Source organism: Archocentrus centrarchus, chromosome 11, assembly GCF_007364275.1.
Source record: "Archocentrus centrarchus isolate MPI-CPG fArcCen1 chromosome 11, fArcCen1, whole genome shotgun sequence".
NCBI lineage: Eukaryota > Metazoa > Chordata > Actinopteri > Cichliformes > Cichlidae > Archocentrus > Archocentrus centrarchus.
This window is the reverse complement of record NC_044356.1, coordinates 9,696,106-9,711,729: the sequence shown is the minus strand read 5'-3', so window position 1 is coordinate 9,711,729 and position 15,624 is coordinate 9,696,106. Positions and strand designations below refer to the sequence as shown.

General features: G+C 43.9%; 1 protein-coding gene across 2 annotated transcripts in view; it reads left to right on the top strand.

Moving 5' to 3' along the window:
• Positions 1–367: 367 nt before the first annotated feature.
• The window catches only part of hivep1 (HIVEP zinc finger 1), a 63,673-nt gene continuing 48,416 nt past the window's right edge, over positions 368–15,624 (top strand). Inside the window, exons 1-2 of one of the 2 annotated variants that reach the window (XM_030740555.1) lie at positions 368–403; positions 2,527–2,655. In XM_030740555.1, coding sequence (XP_030596415.1) covers positions 2,616–2,655 — 40 coding nt within the window. In that variant the 5' untranslated portion in view covers positions 368–403; positions 2,527–2,615. Of the gene's footprint in view, positions 404–1,453; positions 1,608–2,526; positions 2,656–15,624 lie in introns of those variants that run through there. The other variant, XM_030740554.1, reaches the window with a different exon arrangement.

The following is a 15,624-nucleotide window of genomic DNA, read 5'->3' as shown; positions in this document are numbered from 1 at the left end:
TCAGTCCTGAGCTATGTGCAGAGGAGAGGCTGAGTGGGGATCCGGCAGGGGGGCTCACTACAAGCGACAAGAAATGCGGCGCCTCACCTGCCGACAACGAGCGAGCGTTACCGCACGAGGAGGAGGAGGTGCAGCTCAGCGAATGGGCATCGACGCAGGGGTGAGACGCGGGGACGAGGAGGCGTCGGGCATGCTGTGGTGGCGCGTCCGTCGGGAGCCCCCCGCTGGCCGGGGAGGACACCCCGTGGCTGGGAGGCGGAGACGGGACCCCCGCTGACGTCAGTAGGCCTGTCTGTTTCCTGCAATAGAAAGTGAGAGAGAAGGTGAAGGGAGAAAACACAGCGGAGCCCCTTCTTACTCTAAAAGGTGTGTTACAACCCTGACACTAGCCAAACCCGCACCTGTGAGTATGAACGCATCCCGTGCGCTTGCTTTGTTTTCCTGCGTGTGTTTGCGGCTGGTAAAGGTCGAGCTCGGCTGCTGCAGCCGGAGAGAGTCGGACATGCTTTTACAGCCGTGTGAGTCTAGCCCGGTTTTAGCCCGTCGCGAACTTTGAGGGGAGGGGGAGGGGGGGTCTCTTGCTGAGGGGAGAGGTGGGCGTTTGTTTGTGTATTTTTTGCGCATTGTTGTTTTTGGACCCCCTGCAGCCAAAAAAAAAAAAAAAAAACAGGAGCTCATAACTTGCGCTCTGGGTCGCCTCTTTCTCTGCGCAGCGCCCGTTGTTGCTGCTCTTTTGCACTTGGAGGTAAGCCGAGCAGCTACACCTGCCGCCCCTGAGTGTGTTTGTGTGTCCGGTGTTGCTGTGATAAATGCGTGTGTGAAAGGCTGAACTGGATTCTGGCTGCGTTTTGTTGGATAAGGGGAAGTGTCCCATTCGAGCGCTGGTGCGGCGACAGCGAGGGGTTTTCCCTGGCTCCTCCCTCACTTACAGGGCGTTCACGTGTTGCAACAGGCACAAAATACGCTATTCCCACGCATTGTTTTTGCTGACTTCATTGCATGCAGTTAAATGCCAATAATGTCTCTTTATTTCGCTCTGCTTGTGCTTCTCATGACTGCACCACATGAACCCGGCGCACACCTCCTCTGCAGCCCGCTCTGCATCTGAATCTTGTGTTTATCAGTCTTGTGATTAACACACTGAGAGCCACTCAGGGCTGCTTTTACATAATGCCCGTGCTCGCGTCTCAGGTGTGAAATCGTCACTCTTTAGTCACCTGCTCAGGACGCAGCGTTGTTTGTTGCACCTATATGTTTTTACCTCTCTCCCGTGTCAGTATCAGGGTGTTTCCTCGCATATCTGTGCGCGCACAAACACAGACTAGCAGTCAGGCTGGCTGGCAGACGGACTGTCAGACAGAAGAAACGTCTCTCTCCTCCTCTTCCTCCTCCTCCACCAGCTCGTCCGCGCCTTCGACCCCTGTGCTCAAACACCACCCGGCGAGAAGCCCCTTCATGCGTCTGTCGTGCGACTTGAAGCCGGGCTTGCATATGTTTTTGTGCAACCTGCTGCAGCGAGTGTGAGTACCGTGAGATGATGTCATTGCTCTAGCGCCACATGTACCAACTGTATGGAGACAAATCATCATCATCATCATCCAGTTGTAGTAAGTGTTATGTAATATTGGTGAGGAAGGGGGGAACAAAAGGCTTGATTCCTGAAGCACTGCTGCTCACTGCAACGTGCACGTCTCCTGCAGGGGTAGGGGGGTGTTTTGGGGACATGGTGGTGGAGATGATGCAAGGGCAAAAGAAAGCTAAAACAGTGTCATTAAATGAGAGGTTTTATTCATGATTTAGTGATTTCCTGTCGGTGCAGAGGGGAGCTTTTGCTCTGCGGTTGTTTGTGCTTATCAGGTAGCTCTGTGGGTTCGACATCTGTGTAACATTTAACTTGAATGCCCACCTTTTTTGTCTCAGCTGAAATTTTGCATGACAGCTTTAATAAGCTTCGTATCTTTAATTTAGTGAAAGGTCATCGATGGATATCAGCGTGGAAACAATTGAAGGGGGGTGCCCACCTGATTGAACATCAACAGGAAGATTTCTGACACTTTGTCACACGCACAGAGGGGGGGCTTACGGTTTGCATCATTTGGCACCCGCGCTGACATTTGTCAGAGTGATGAGCAATAACTCTGTATCATTTCTGTATCAGCTTTGAGATCAGAGCTGCTCTGAGATAGCAGCAGCTGCAGAGGTTCTATTGATATGGAGAGAACATCTTCACGCCTCCTCCCTCTGACAGCAGACGGCGGGCCGAGCTGCGCCGCACAGCGCTGCACGTCGTTTCGCAGCAGCGCAGAGAGGAGGTGGCCTGAAATGAAAAGTCCGACCCGGGCACCTGTTTGAGGAGCACGCTCAATCAGCCGCTCTGTCCCGGACTCCCAGACAGCTGCCAAGTGGGAGCAGGAGAGGCTGCACAGTGCCTCATTGATCTGTGGAGCTCATGTTTAGCCTCTGCAGACTTGACATATTCACAGTATATGAACATGTTTGTTTTTTTTTCTTCCCCCCCCCCCGTAGATGTACCAAGACTGCGGCTCAGGAGTCATCTCACCTCAAGGTTAACAGCCACTTTCCCCCAAAATGCACCTGTGAACTGAGGCGGAAAGATGCCGCGCACCAAGCAGAACAACCCCAAGAATTTAAAAGGTGAGTTGGCGCCTGTCCTGCTGTGAAGTTTCCTGAAATATTTTCTGGAAACTTCTCCTCCGATCAGCTGGTGGACGTGTTGGTTTGGAGGGAAATTTAAAGAGGAAGAACTCTGAGTCTCTGCGTAGTCATATTTCTTTCTTTAAGATGTGTGACAGTTGAAAATAGCATCTTTATTTCCTGGATAGGAGGAAATGCAGCTTAGCTGGTTGTGACTGTAATAACATTATTTATGGTTATTGGAAAAAAATGAAAAATCCTGAGTGTAGTGTTGGAATAGCTCTCCAGTGTTTGGGTTCAGTTGTGCTGTTTCTCCCTGCGCTCATCCAGGAGTGTCGGCTGTTTTCATTAGATGGGTTTTGTGTCCTGTATTTTGCGGCTGTTGTCGTCATCCTGGACACAAACATCACTGTGCTTTGTTGCTAGTTTCCAGGCTAATGCAGCCGCCATGTGGGAGTTTAATTTATCTAAAATTTGAGATCTTCTGCAAAGTAAATGTGCTGACAGCTCATGTGGTTTTGTGCTGGTTTTGTGGATATTAAACCGTTTAAGTCGAGGTTGTGGTGGATAAAGCAGGATGTTTCCCCACGAAACTGTGCTTGGTAAAGCGAATATTAAAATGAGTATTTTCAGACGCACAACAAAAATGTTTTGAGTTTTTTGTCACGTTTTGGTTTCGTTCAGGCCACAAAACTGCTTGATTCAGGAAATCTGAGGTACACAGGAAACCGCTGTCGTAGGGTCGGCCTGTGTGCTGGTGAGAGATGTCGCAGTGTAAATTAATTATTCATTTAAAAATATTAAACATATCAACTGTCATTGTCAGTGTGTGTGTGTGTGTGTGTGTGTGTGTGTGGTACTGCTTGGTTGTTTATGATTGGCTATGATCATCTGAGAAGAAATAATTAAATTTGGGAAAAATTTGGGACTTCCCAACAAGTCTGTCTGAGTACCGAGTTTTCAGTGTGTGTTGTGGTTGTGGGTACACCAGCAAAAACTCACTGTACGCAAGGCTGGACACACAAAACGTTTAAAAAGAGGCTGATGTGCAAAGTTAGTTCGGCCTCTTAAATGATTTTTATGTTCCAGTTTGATGGATGAAAAACAAACTACACGCACAGATTCAGTGAAATTAAACATAAGCCATAACGATGCGATTAGGCCGTGTGTGTGTGTGTGTGTGTGTGTGTGTGTGTGTGTGTGTGTGTGTGTCTGCTCTGGTCCTTGATTGGGCTGTTTTCTTCTGAGCCGCCTCCTCTCTCCTCGACCCGTGGGCAGAGGTCCTGCTTATTTCATCTCTGGTTGAGTTGGTTGCTCACCTGAGGTGTCCCGGCGCTCCCGACATGCATCCTGTCACAAAACGCTCCACAATGTTAAACTTGTGTCCCCATTTATTATTGTTTTGTTTTTTTTAATTATGATGTGACACAGTTCTGCTTTCACATCTTTGTGTTGTGTGTTCATTAATGTAAACAGAGAATTGTGGCTTTTGTTTGTCTCTCTGAATGCGGTATTAACACAGAGCGAGCCAGTGTTTGCTTTTGATCTCCCTCAGTGGCTCTCATGTGGTCCTCCAGCAGCTGTCGCCTCTTACACAGCGGTGTTACACAACGGTGTGCGTTACGAATGCTATCTGGTGCTTGTGAATGCGCAGATATTCACCGAGTGCATGAATATAACAAAGATGAAGATTAAAGGCCCGACAGAGACACGCTGAAGTCAAAGCGTCCTCCCGCAGAGCACCAATTGGCTCGAAGGATTTCTTGTTATGTTGAGAATTGACAGAATCGCGTGTCAACAGACGTTTGCAGTTCACAGATCGACAAATGTGCAGCGTTACATGCTGGGTGTGAAACTGTGCATCACTGCCATTCCCCAGCAGTCAGTCCTCAGCAGATTTGTCCACGAGCAGCCAGCCAGAGTCCCTCTGTTTAGCATATAAACACTTCCTTTGTGCATTTTTTTTTTCTTCCAACTGAGCTTATTTCAGTTGTTGGAGCTGATAATTAGTTGCAGCTGGAAAAACTGAAATTCCCCTCTGGGATCAATGAAGTATTTCTGATTCTGAATTTGGACAAACAGCACAAATAATCGAGCTTTACAGCAGTTCATTACTTTGCCCGACAGGGGACGATAAAAATGGCGTCCAAATGATGTTGGAGTCTGTTTAAATGTTGTTGGTGCTGCAGCTGCAGAGTTTCAGAGGATGATTAGCAGAAATTTGATTGGCACAGTTGATCTTGATTTCAGGGGAGCGTTTAGAAGCTTTTGAATGGAAGCCAGAATTTTATTTTATTTATTTTTTAAAGGAGGAAAAATGTTTGAAGGGTGTGTGTGTGTGTGTGTGTGTGTGTGTGTGTGTGTCTGCAGTTATTTTTTGTCTGCTTGAAGTTGTACGTTCACACTTCAGGCAAAAATCCGCCTGAATCTGATGATTTTGCACACATAAACTTGACAGGAAAGGAGAAGTCTGAAGAAACAAAACGTATCGGCAATTTAACAATTGATCCATGTAACAAACAGGGGCCTCAGCAGCATGTGGAAGAACCATTCACAGCCACAACAGCCCAGCACCTCCTCCTCATGCTGGTCACCAGCTTGGTCACTCACTGCTGCAGGATGGCATCTCATTCTTCAACCAGTAATCATCCAGACCAATAAATGACACCACGCAGCAGTCAATAAGCTGTTTGGCATTGGCAGAGAAGATTTGGCAAGTTTTTCATGGGCACAACCCACATACTCAACTCTGCTGCTCAACCCATCAATGCATTTTCCTGCAAATGTGGCTCCATTTAAGGGGAAATAAACAGGACTTCTAACAGTATAAGATTATTGCCAAGAAGCATTGATACAGCAAAGAAATAATCAACCAAACACAAATTTCTTACTTTTTATGACTCAGATCTGTTTATTTCATGAGAATGTGAAGCCCACAAACCCCACAGAAGCTGTGACCTTTCCCTCACTCACCTGAGCTGAGTGTTTTGCCATGAGTCTTGTGGGGAGATGCTGACATATATAGGTGAAAGTGATGTTTGACTTAATTAAATTTCAATTTCAGTAAAGCCATTCGTGTCACAGTGAAACCACTCCCGGGTCCAGCTCCTCATCCACACGTACCGCTATATGGTACCTGTTCCTGTTCCAGGAAGCAGGTTCAGCTAAAAACTCTGAGTTTGTTAAGCCTGAAATGAAGGAAACTCGAGTTTTTAGTTCCAGGAAGAGTGCTAACTTTATCTAGAAAACTCTGAGTGTCTCTCTGACTCCTCCCCTCCTGCTGCACCTGAACCACCTGACACTCCGATTCATTTCCTCCTTCATAAAGTCGCTGTTAGAGCGTCAGAGGAGCTAAATCCAGAGTGTGAATCTTAACATATCTTCTGCTGATAATTGCCTAAATCGGTGATTTTGGTGCTTCGCCGGATCTGCCTGACGGGATCGTCAGCTCCACAACGGCTCAGCAAACTGTATCCGAGTCCACCTGCACAGCAGGAGGATCCAAACGGATCAGGATCACGGATTCAGGCCGGATATGGCCCAGATCCACTTCAGGCTCCAGTCATTTCCCAGCTCATCCCGTCCAGATCCGTTCTTGGAAAGCTGCCCTGCATGTTTTCAGTTTAATGTGAAACTATGGCTGACCTCTGACCTTTATCGGTAACTCAGTGAAACACTCTGCTGTGGTTGTCAGAGAGCCGTCATCTGTCAGTGAAGCTGATCTCAGATCAGATTAGAAACGATTAAACTGGGAATCTTCTATTTGTGCGGGGGCATGTGATGTTTCCCTGAAGACATTTTGTGTGTCTGAACTTGATTTTTGTGTCTTTGTATTGTTTGTTAAAAGTTGGTTTGTGGTTCTTTGTGTGAAAGATGCACCGATTGTAGAAATCTGGGTCGATGCAGGTGTTTAAAATAATAATTCACCTGATGGCTGATATTGATTTTGTTTGTTGTATCTTTGTAGCTTTTGTACTCGTGCTGCAAACATTTAAGTTTTTTTTTTCTCAGCAGATATTTCAGCCTGAATCCCGACTCCATCATCTTGGACTGCAGCTGGTGACAGGAGTCCCCGCTCTGCTCTGTGGCTTTGGTTAGCTCAGCCTAGCGTAGCGTGAACCTTCTCTCCACCTGCTGCAGGTTGTGGGACGAGCTGCCCTCGAGCTAACGGCCACCAGCTGCAGTCCAAGATGGTGATTGTGGAGTACATCTGTCCATGAGACAAGACCTTTTTTTGACAAAGAAACTCACATAGAGGAGCAGCATAGTAGCAACCTAACCAACGCGTTAGGTGGTAGGAACCATGATCCTGTAAAAAAAACCTCCTAAAATGACCCCACTTTAGTGAAGCCTGTGAGATTTCTGGATGTTCTGTAATGAGACCATAACCTGAGATAGTGTCTTATTGCAGTCTGCTGTAATAAACGGCGCATTAGAAAAGGCCAAAGGTCACTACTTAAATGGAAATGGTGAACTGTTGGTAGTTCAGGGGTTTTCTGTGGCTGCTTTGCTCATTTTTGTGCAGTAGGAGGTGAATTATTTTGATATTTTGATGTGAAAAGAAGTATAGAAACAACTGCACAGTGGGAGGAAAAAATCTGGCCCTATTTTTGTTCTCTTGTGTTAAAATCAAACCTTAAACTGAGCGAAGAGTCGAATTTCTCTCCTTTTAATACAGCGCAGCATCAGTGAAGTGTTGACTTATTTCCTGATGGCATCTCTGAACATGTTGTGGGGAGTACTCAGATCACTTCCTCATCGCTCGATGACTTGTTGAGACAGTGCATCATCTCTCAGGGCTCTCTCTCTCTCTCTCTCTCTCTCTCTCCAGGCGTTTTCTTTATCAGACAGGAAGTGCTAATTGCGTGGCGTGCAGTCACATGCTCGAACTCTGCTGTGGAGAATTAATTTTTCTGGAAACTCAAAGAAGTCTCTTTAGGACTGCCCTGAAGCTGTCACATGATGACGCTCGGCGCCCAAGACGAGCTTTAAAAACTCGCCGCTAGAAGCTGGAAGAGTCTTTAACACAGAGTTTCCTTTGCACGTTAACACTGCAGTAATTCATCAAGCAAAGAGGTGGAATCTAATTATTTTTGCAGGTCCTCTCTGCCTTTGAGGCTTCCCTCCAGCCACCTGAAATCTGACTTGACACACATTATACTTTTAGGAAATGAAGAAGAAATGATTTCAGTGACTATTTTACATTATTTCTGTTTTCTTAAGTCAGTTTTTATTGTTTTAAAGTTTACAGAAATGTGAGCCCCACGGCAAAGCTTTTAGTGGAAAGAGAAAAGCAAATATGGGTTTTAAGCTTCATTAATTAACATAGTAAATATGTATATTTTTTCCTTATCTCATGTGAGAGCAGGTGCATTGAGCGCCTGTTTGTTGTCCACTAATCTGAGTTTAATCGTGGTTTGATCCCCGGCTCCTCCGCATGTCCTTGTGCAAGAACCCAAACTGCCAGGTTGCTTTCATAGCAGATTTCCTGCCAAATGTGGGTGTCAGCGTGTTTGTGTGTGTGTGTGTGAGTCAATGAATAACTGAGAAATGTAAACTACTTTAAGTGCTGCTGAGGCAGAAGTGTTCTAAAAGTGGAGCCCATTCATCATATCTGTTGCATAAGTGCATGTTTTCCTTTTAGTCCTGTCTGTTATCTTGAGGTTAAAAACTAAAAAGATTAAACTTGAGGATTTATTTGAAAAGGAAACAAGAGCGGCCCGAGACTACAAACATCCACCGAGGCTGAAAACTCTGCACGAGTCCCTTCGTCCAGATGAGTTTGTGCCAGTTTTCGTTTTAAGAGCATCAGAACTCGATGTCCTTTCTTAAAATTTCGATTTGTCTTCGCGAAGCTGTGATGGAAAATTTCCAACGCAGCCTTTTTTCTCACAGGGGAGAAGGATCCACATTGAGATCCAGGTAGACTGAAGTTAATCGCTCTCATGTTGGGCCAATCTCTGTTTAAATCCCTCCATAACTTTTTGAGTAACTCAGCCACAACACACACACACTCACACACACTCCTTGGCAGAGGTAATTACATCCATGCGTGTTTTTCTATTAATCTCACAAAATAAATACAAATACTGGTTAGAATTTATTCATGTTTGAATAGTCCCAAAACCAAATAAATTCATTTCACAGAAGCAACTCTGCACATTTAAAAAGCTCATTACTGTGTAAAAAGTTTAATAAATCAGAGTTTGGTCAACTAATTAGTCTGCTAATCTGCTCAGCCCCCAAATCTCGAACGGTGTCAATCAGCAACGTCCAAATAAATGATGTGTGAAAAGCTGCAGTTCCTTTAGTGGCCACTGGGCAATCAACACTGACTCCCAGGTTAAATTGTCCAACTCTATAGCAGAAATAACCATTTTTACAGCATAGTACAAAAATCAACCTGTTTTCAACATATAATTTCCCCCTTTGTAACATCTATAATAACAGGTTATTAATAATTCACCTGTTGGGGCCACTTTGAGTGCAGTCAGCCGCTTTCTTCCAGGCCTCATTTCTGCTAATTGCTGAACTGGAGCTCTTGAGCATGTTTGGTGCCTTCTGTGGAGTTTCCTGTGAAATTATCTGGCTGATAATACGTCTCGCTGTGTGATACATTCGTCCATGAAGTTTGTGCTTTTGGTGGGTGACCGTTTTGTTAACTGATCTTTTGCTTGGCACCGATGAGCAGGTATCTGTGTCTGCGCCGTGCCACCGTAAAGCTTAAAGATGAACCTCAGAATTAGTCGATAACTTGGAGACAGCGTGGGTGTAACGTGACATCACCTGTTGGTTTCTCCTGTTATGAAACCTCGAGATGAACGTTTCTGCCGTCGCCATCTTGATTGCAGGAAACAGGATGTGACTAGATGAGGCGGCTCTGAGCGTGAAACCGTGGAAAATACCACGGCTAATCCTCCATTTTGAAACACGATATGACCCAAAATTTACAAAATAGGTTTCAGTTTTTTTTCCCAGTATGACCCAAAATGAGTGACAGTCCATAAATTCAGCAGCTTTGTGTTCACAGAGGTCAAGAAAGAAAGCCTTTCCCATTGGCTTCTACGGGACCGCAAGTCTTTTTGGAGCCACAGCTATCGCCATCTGGTGGCCTTCAGATGGAATGCACATTTAAGCCTCTTCTGCACGGGCTTAATTTTGCTGACCAGGAAACTACATCCATCTTTATTTTAACTATGTGATAACTTAGCAGTCCAAAAAGCCCCTAACGTGCTAACTTTCAGGCATCAGAATGAGTCCAGAAACAAATGAGTGACGGCACAGTGGCTACATCCTTCTTTTATATAAAATCTGTGGCATATTTTAAACTTTAAATGACAAAAAAAAAAAAAAAATGACACTTTTTCATGATTCCTATGCACTTATTGTTACCAGTGTTTGTTGTTGCTGTTGCTAAGAGTTCAGCTCACGCGTCAGACCGGCCTTTCAGGATTAAGGATTGTCAGGAAGTTAAAGTGCATAAAAATAACAAACAAACTGATGTTAATGAGGCCGCTGAAGCTTCATTTCTATAAAATAAAAACACATTTTAAGTCCAGAAGTTTGCAGAAAGATAAAAATCTTAACAGCAGGGCGTACAGTTTATTATTAAGAAATACTTGGAAGAACAGGAGCGACGGATAAACCGGCCGCTCGGTGTTTAACTGCAGGACTGAACAGATCCAAACAAACGGTTGGAAGGAAGGAACCGGGAGTTTGTTTTGTTTCTGATGAATCTTTGGACCGCTCCGGGAGAGCGCTCGCTGACTGTATTTTTATCTCAGCCATAACAAACCGTCGCACACAGAGTAGCAGGAGTCTGTTTCAGGCTGCATTTTTCTCCTGTGAGACATAAAGGAGGAAAACCCTGGTCCCTGGTGATTAGTGAATCATTTACCCTCGTGGGAAGGCTGGAAGATTGATTAAAGAAGCTTAACTTCCAAACCAAATATTAACATTTTAATAATTTTTACAGTCAGGGTTGCATCAGACTTTGTTCAGTCTATGGATCATGTGTTTGTGTGCACAGGAATGATCTTGTGACGCAGGTTGCGGGTAACATTGCAGGAAGTTAGGAACTCCTATCCTCCTCCTCCTCCTCAGCCTTTGTTTACTTTTGTCAAACAGCTGCTCTCACAGCAGCTCTGCTGTAGCGGTTTCCTCTTCTGAGGAGCACACACACACACACACACACACACACACACACGCACACATGTATGCGCACCAGTAGAAATACAAATAACAGTTGGTGTACTTAGGTTTGTTTAAAGTAAAGTAAGCATGTGCTTCAACATTAATTCATCCGCTGTGAGTTTATCCTCAGTGATTAAAAGTGAGTTTAAATGTGCTGGATTCACGTCCACGAGCTAACATCAACCTGCACTAACTGGTCTGCCAGAGCTGAATAGGGGTGCAGTGAACTGTAGGAGGATACAGATGCCTGAGAGAGGTTTCTGATGCTTCAGGTTAAAAAAAAAACCAACAAAAAAATATAGCTGGTATCCTGCTACGTGGCCCCGCCTCAGTGTGGATGCTGGCGTCGGCCGCTTCATCCTCGGTGGTCTGTTTTTCCAGACCTGGTAAAGAAGAGCAGCCGCAAATGTCCTTTTGATCCCGTGCAATGACATCAACACGGAGGGAGGTCGAGGACCGCAACAGCATCACAGCGACGAGGAAAATCTTCCTGATATTTTTGTCCTCGCGTAAACAGACGGAGGCAGCGAGAAATCAGCGTGGCCTTAAAAGCAGACTTATGGCTCCAACCTTTAGTTACATTTTAGTTACATTTGGTTACATTAGTTTAATTACACACTGATAAGCAGGTTGTCCTCACTTTAGTAATCCTCAGATTTAGATACACATATAAAGTTATTGCATAGACACTGCGTGGTGTGCTTCAAAACAATTAACTTTTATTTTGCATTTCTTAATAAATTTGTTGCTTTTTTTTTTTTTTTTTTAAACCACCAGAAACAACTTTTTAATATAAAGTCTCAAAATGATCAATAACATATAAATTACTAATACCTTGTGAATTTGAATGTGAATTTTTCTGAGGCTTTGTAATCATATCTAGTAAGTAATAAATATCTACTATATGAAAGTAGCACAAAAAAGTGGGAAACTCTGCATGTAACAACACAGAGAATAGATATAAAATGTACAAGTTGAGATATGACAATAAAAATGTGCCTTTACAGTTATTTTAGCTTTTTGCTTTACCACGACATGCTCAAGCGTATTTCAGTAAATATGTCAGTGCAGTTTACTTAACTTTAAATATAAAGTAGGTGTGTCTCCTGTGCTGCACGTGAAAGTATTGTGTTTTTAAATGTGATAAAGCAAACAGCTCCACCTGAGCGTCAGCTGTGCTGTGCAGCTAAAATAGGATGTTTGGACAAAGTTTGGCCTTGTGTTAAACCCACTGACTGAGAAATGTTTTTTTTTTTTTAATCTTTCTGCCAGTGTTCAGTGTGTCTTTATGTTTATGGGTCCTCAAAAAGCCTTAAAATGTCTGCAACTCACAGTTACCACCAAAAACACTGCTTTCTTTAACTAAATTAGGATTTGTTGATATAAATATTTTTAGCTGTAGATGTGAATGTGAGTGGTTTTCTGTCTCTGTGTTAGCCCTGCGACAGGATGGAAACCTGTACAGGTGTACCCTGCCTTTCGCCCTGCGGCAGCTGTGATAGGCTCCCTGATGCTTTGGCTCCACAGGGTCAGTTTAGGCCTGAAGATGATTCATGAAAAAAGGCCTTGCTGTCCAGGCTGCTCGTTAGTCTACATAAGCAGGTTCAGTGACACGCACCTCAATAAAAATAATACTCAGAGTATTTAAATTGCACCGTATGTGGATGATGTTCTTAAACTCAACAAAATACTTGAACAAGAAGCGCTCTGCTCACTCTCTGAGCGGCATTCACTTTAAAGGGAATAGTATTATATTTTGTATATATTAATTTAGTTTTCTTTGTTCATTTTAAATTAAAATCTCCAAGAAGTTTGTAAAAAAACACAAAAAAAACAAACAAACAAAACATATTTGACATAAATTTGAGTGTAATTTTGATTTTAATTATTTTTTTATTTATATGGATTTAGTACGTGTAGCATTCATTTCATTGTTTCGTAAACTTTGTTTAAATGTTCAGTTAGCTTGTAAATAACTGGGCATGAATAACATGAGCTCGTTATATATTTCTACCTGCAGCTCGTTCTCTTTTTCTTCATTAAGACTTTCCTTAAACATAAAATGTATTTTAGGGTCAGCTTGAAAGACAGGCAGGTATGAAATGTAAAGGTGAGGTCAAAGGTCAAATATGACATATTTGGATTTATGTTGTTGTCAGTACTTAGCAATGGGAGTAAGAAACATAGTTTTAAATATCTCTAAGCAGCATGATTATCACGTTGACCTTCAGGTTATTCTGTTGACCTTGAAGGAGAGGTCAGAGGTCAAAGCCTTTATGCAGTTATGTTGACAACACACCACACGTGTAAGAATCACAGTTTCTAATTTAAAACGCTTTTTTTTTTTTTTGTATTTCACTGCAAGTTTCAAACATGTTTAAACCTGTAAAAATGGCGACCAGATCCCAACAAACCAAACATGTTAATGTTGAGATAAATGCTGTTTACCCAGCCCCCCCACTGAGCAAATACAGTGACCATAACTAAGGTGGGTTTCATTCTGCAATAGTTTTCTTACTTTGGTGCATTCTTCTCTTAAATCCCACTGACCTTAAAATAACTGTTTAACTGTTCTTTTAGCCACTGTTTTGCCTGAGTTCATAAACGCGTCTTCCTGGGTCGCAGGTTTCTTGTAAGACTCACGAATAAGTGACCAAAACAGGAAAAAACCTTCTGCATTTCAGCCAGTCAACAGAAGTTTCCCGGTCCTAAATGTAGCTGCATATTCTTTTATTTGTGGTAGTTTGCACCACAAAAATGTGCGTAGTGATTTGTGGTGTCTTCTAATTTCCCCTAACATGTTGACCTGCAGGAGACCCTTTCTTTACCGCCATTCAATAAAAGCCAGACTTTAGAGGTGTGTTCATATAAAGGTGTCGGCCTTTGACGACTAGAGCCAATCAAAATTGGTCTCAATATGAGGTAAAAATGGCGTGCAGCCCCAGATAAAGAGGTTCACCTGGTTACCTGTTACCTGTGCTGTTTATCATCTGTCTGTGTGGTTTCTTGGGTTTTCGCTCCCATTTCTGAGAACGCCCCTGAAAATGCCCGGACTTGTTAGCAGCTCGAGTATTTATTGAACTGACTCTGCATTCCTCTCGTCTTATTATATAACAAAAAAAAACAAAAAACAAAAAAAGCTCCTCGCACCGAAGCCCAACAGGTCTGGTTTTAGCTTTAGCGGGCATCACGCTGTGTGATTAATGGCGAACAACCGCAGTGAAAGGGGGGCACATTTAACAAGGTGGAAAATGTTTACCCTGTAAAGCTGATGCAGGGAGACAGAGTTTCCCATCCCTCAGTGCGCTGACACAGATATAAATAAAGCTTCTGTATCTTATTACTTTAACCCGTTGGCTGATTAATGTGTAATTTGTGAGGATGGGGGGGGATTTTATTACGCTTTAAGCAGGTGCAAAATTATCTTTACAAGCCAAATTCTGGGTTTGATTTGTCTTTAAGCTCGTGGTGGTTTTCACTGCTGCAGTAATTTGCAAGAAACTGACATCAGTTTCCTGTTAATGATCAACCGCTTCTCTGACCTCAGCCCCGACTGTGGTTAAACATCCACGTCCAGGATCAGCCACAGCAGCTACCCCTCTGAATCTAAGTTGCACGCTAATCTACGCGAGGCCGACGCTGAGCACGGGAACGGAGTTGTTTGTTGCTTGAGAGCTGCAGCAGAAGTCGAGCTTCTCTGGCTGCCTTTTGTTTTTATCGGGACTGACCTTCTGCTAAAGTGTTTTGCGACGCCTCTTTGTCAGCTCTCTGCTCTGGCCTTGGGCTTTGGCTTTGACCTGCTTCCTTCCCAATCTCTCAATCACAGAGTCAGACCAAGGTCAGGGTCTCCTGCAGATACACAACTGAATGTAAATTATCAAGCCTGCATAACTGCTTTTTTTGGGGCTGAATTTAAAAATAATTCTGGCATGAAATTATGGTAAAGAGAGGCACTTATCAGCTACATCTGCAGCTCTGGTCATTACAGCAACTTTTCTCTCACACCTTCAAAGGTTTGCTTAATTTTTGGCTGCTTAAGCTTCTAAAAAACACTGCACACAATCCGCTCAGCGCCTCACGGCATTAAAACACACTTAGCTGGGGGGGGAACACAGTCACTGAGTCAGCAGAGCATCGGTGACTCTTACACACCATGAACCATCAGCAGACCCGCTCTGTAACTTGCTGCTCTGGCTGAGTTGCTGTAATTCCTAATAATTCAATAATACGGTGGGATATCTGGGAGGGAAGAAACTTCACAGACTGACTTGTTTGTAATGGTGGCATCCTGAAATTCTCCCCTGCTGCTCGCTTCCTTCCTCAAATCAAAAAAAGTAGTTTGTGATGCTGTGACGTCCCTCACGCTCAAAGAAAGGAGTGAAAATTTGCTCGGGCTTTGAATCCTGGGCTCTGACGGTCACTTCAGCAGGTTGAATCGAGTGCATGTTAAATGTGAGGTACGTGGAGTTTCCTGGACACACTGTAGGTTTGTGAGTGCACACTTAGGTGCTTAAGACCACAGGAGAGGACACTGGGACAGATCAGCAAATACAGCAATGTGTGCGCAGGTGACTCAGCACGAACACAAAGTGACGGGGGGGGGGTGTTAAAGTTGGCGAGCTGGCCCGACTGGCTTTTGTTTTCTTTGTGTTAAAGAGCTTCTACTCTGACGCCGTCTTTGCAGTTACTGAGAAGAGTCTGGGGGCTCTTTTCTCCATATTTCCCCATAGGACCAGAAGTGTTTATGCCCCCCCATCACCACCCCCCCTGATCACC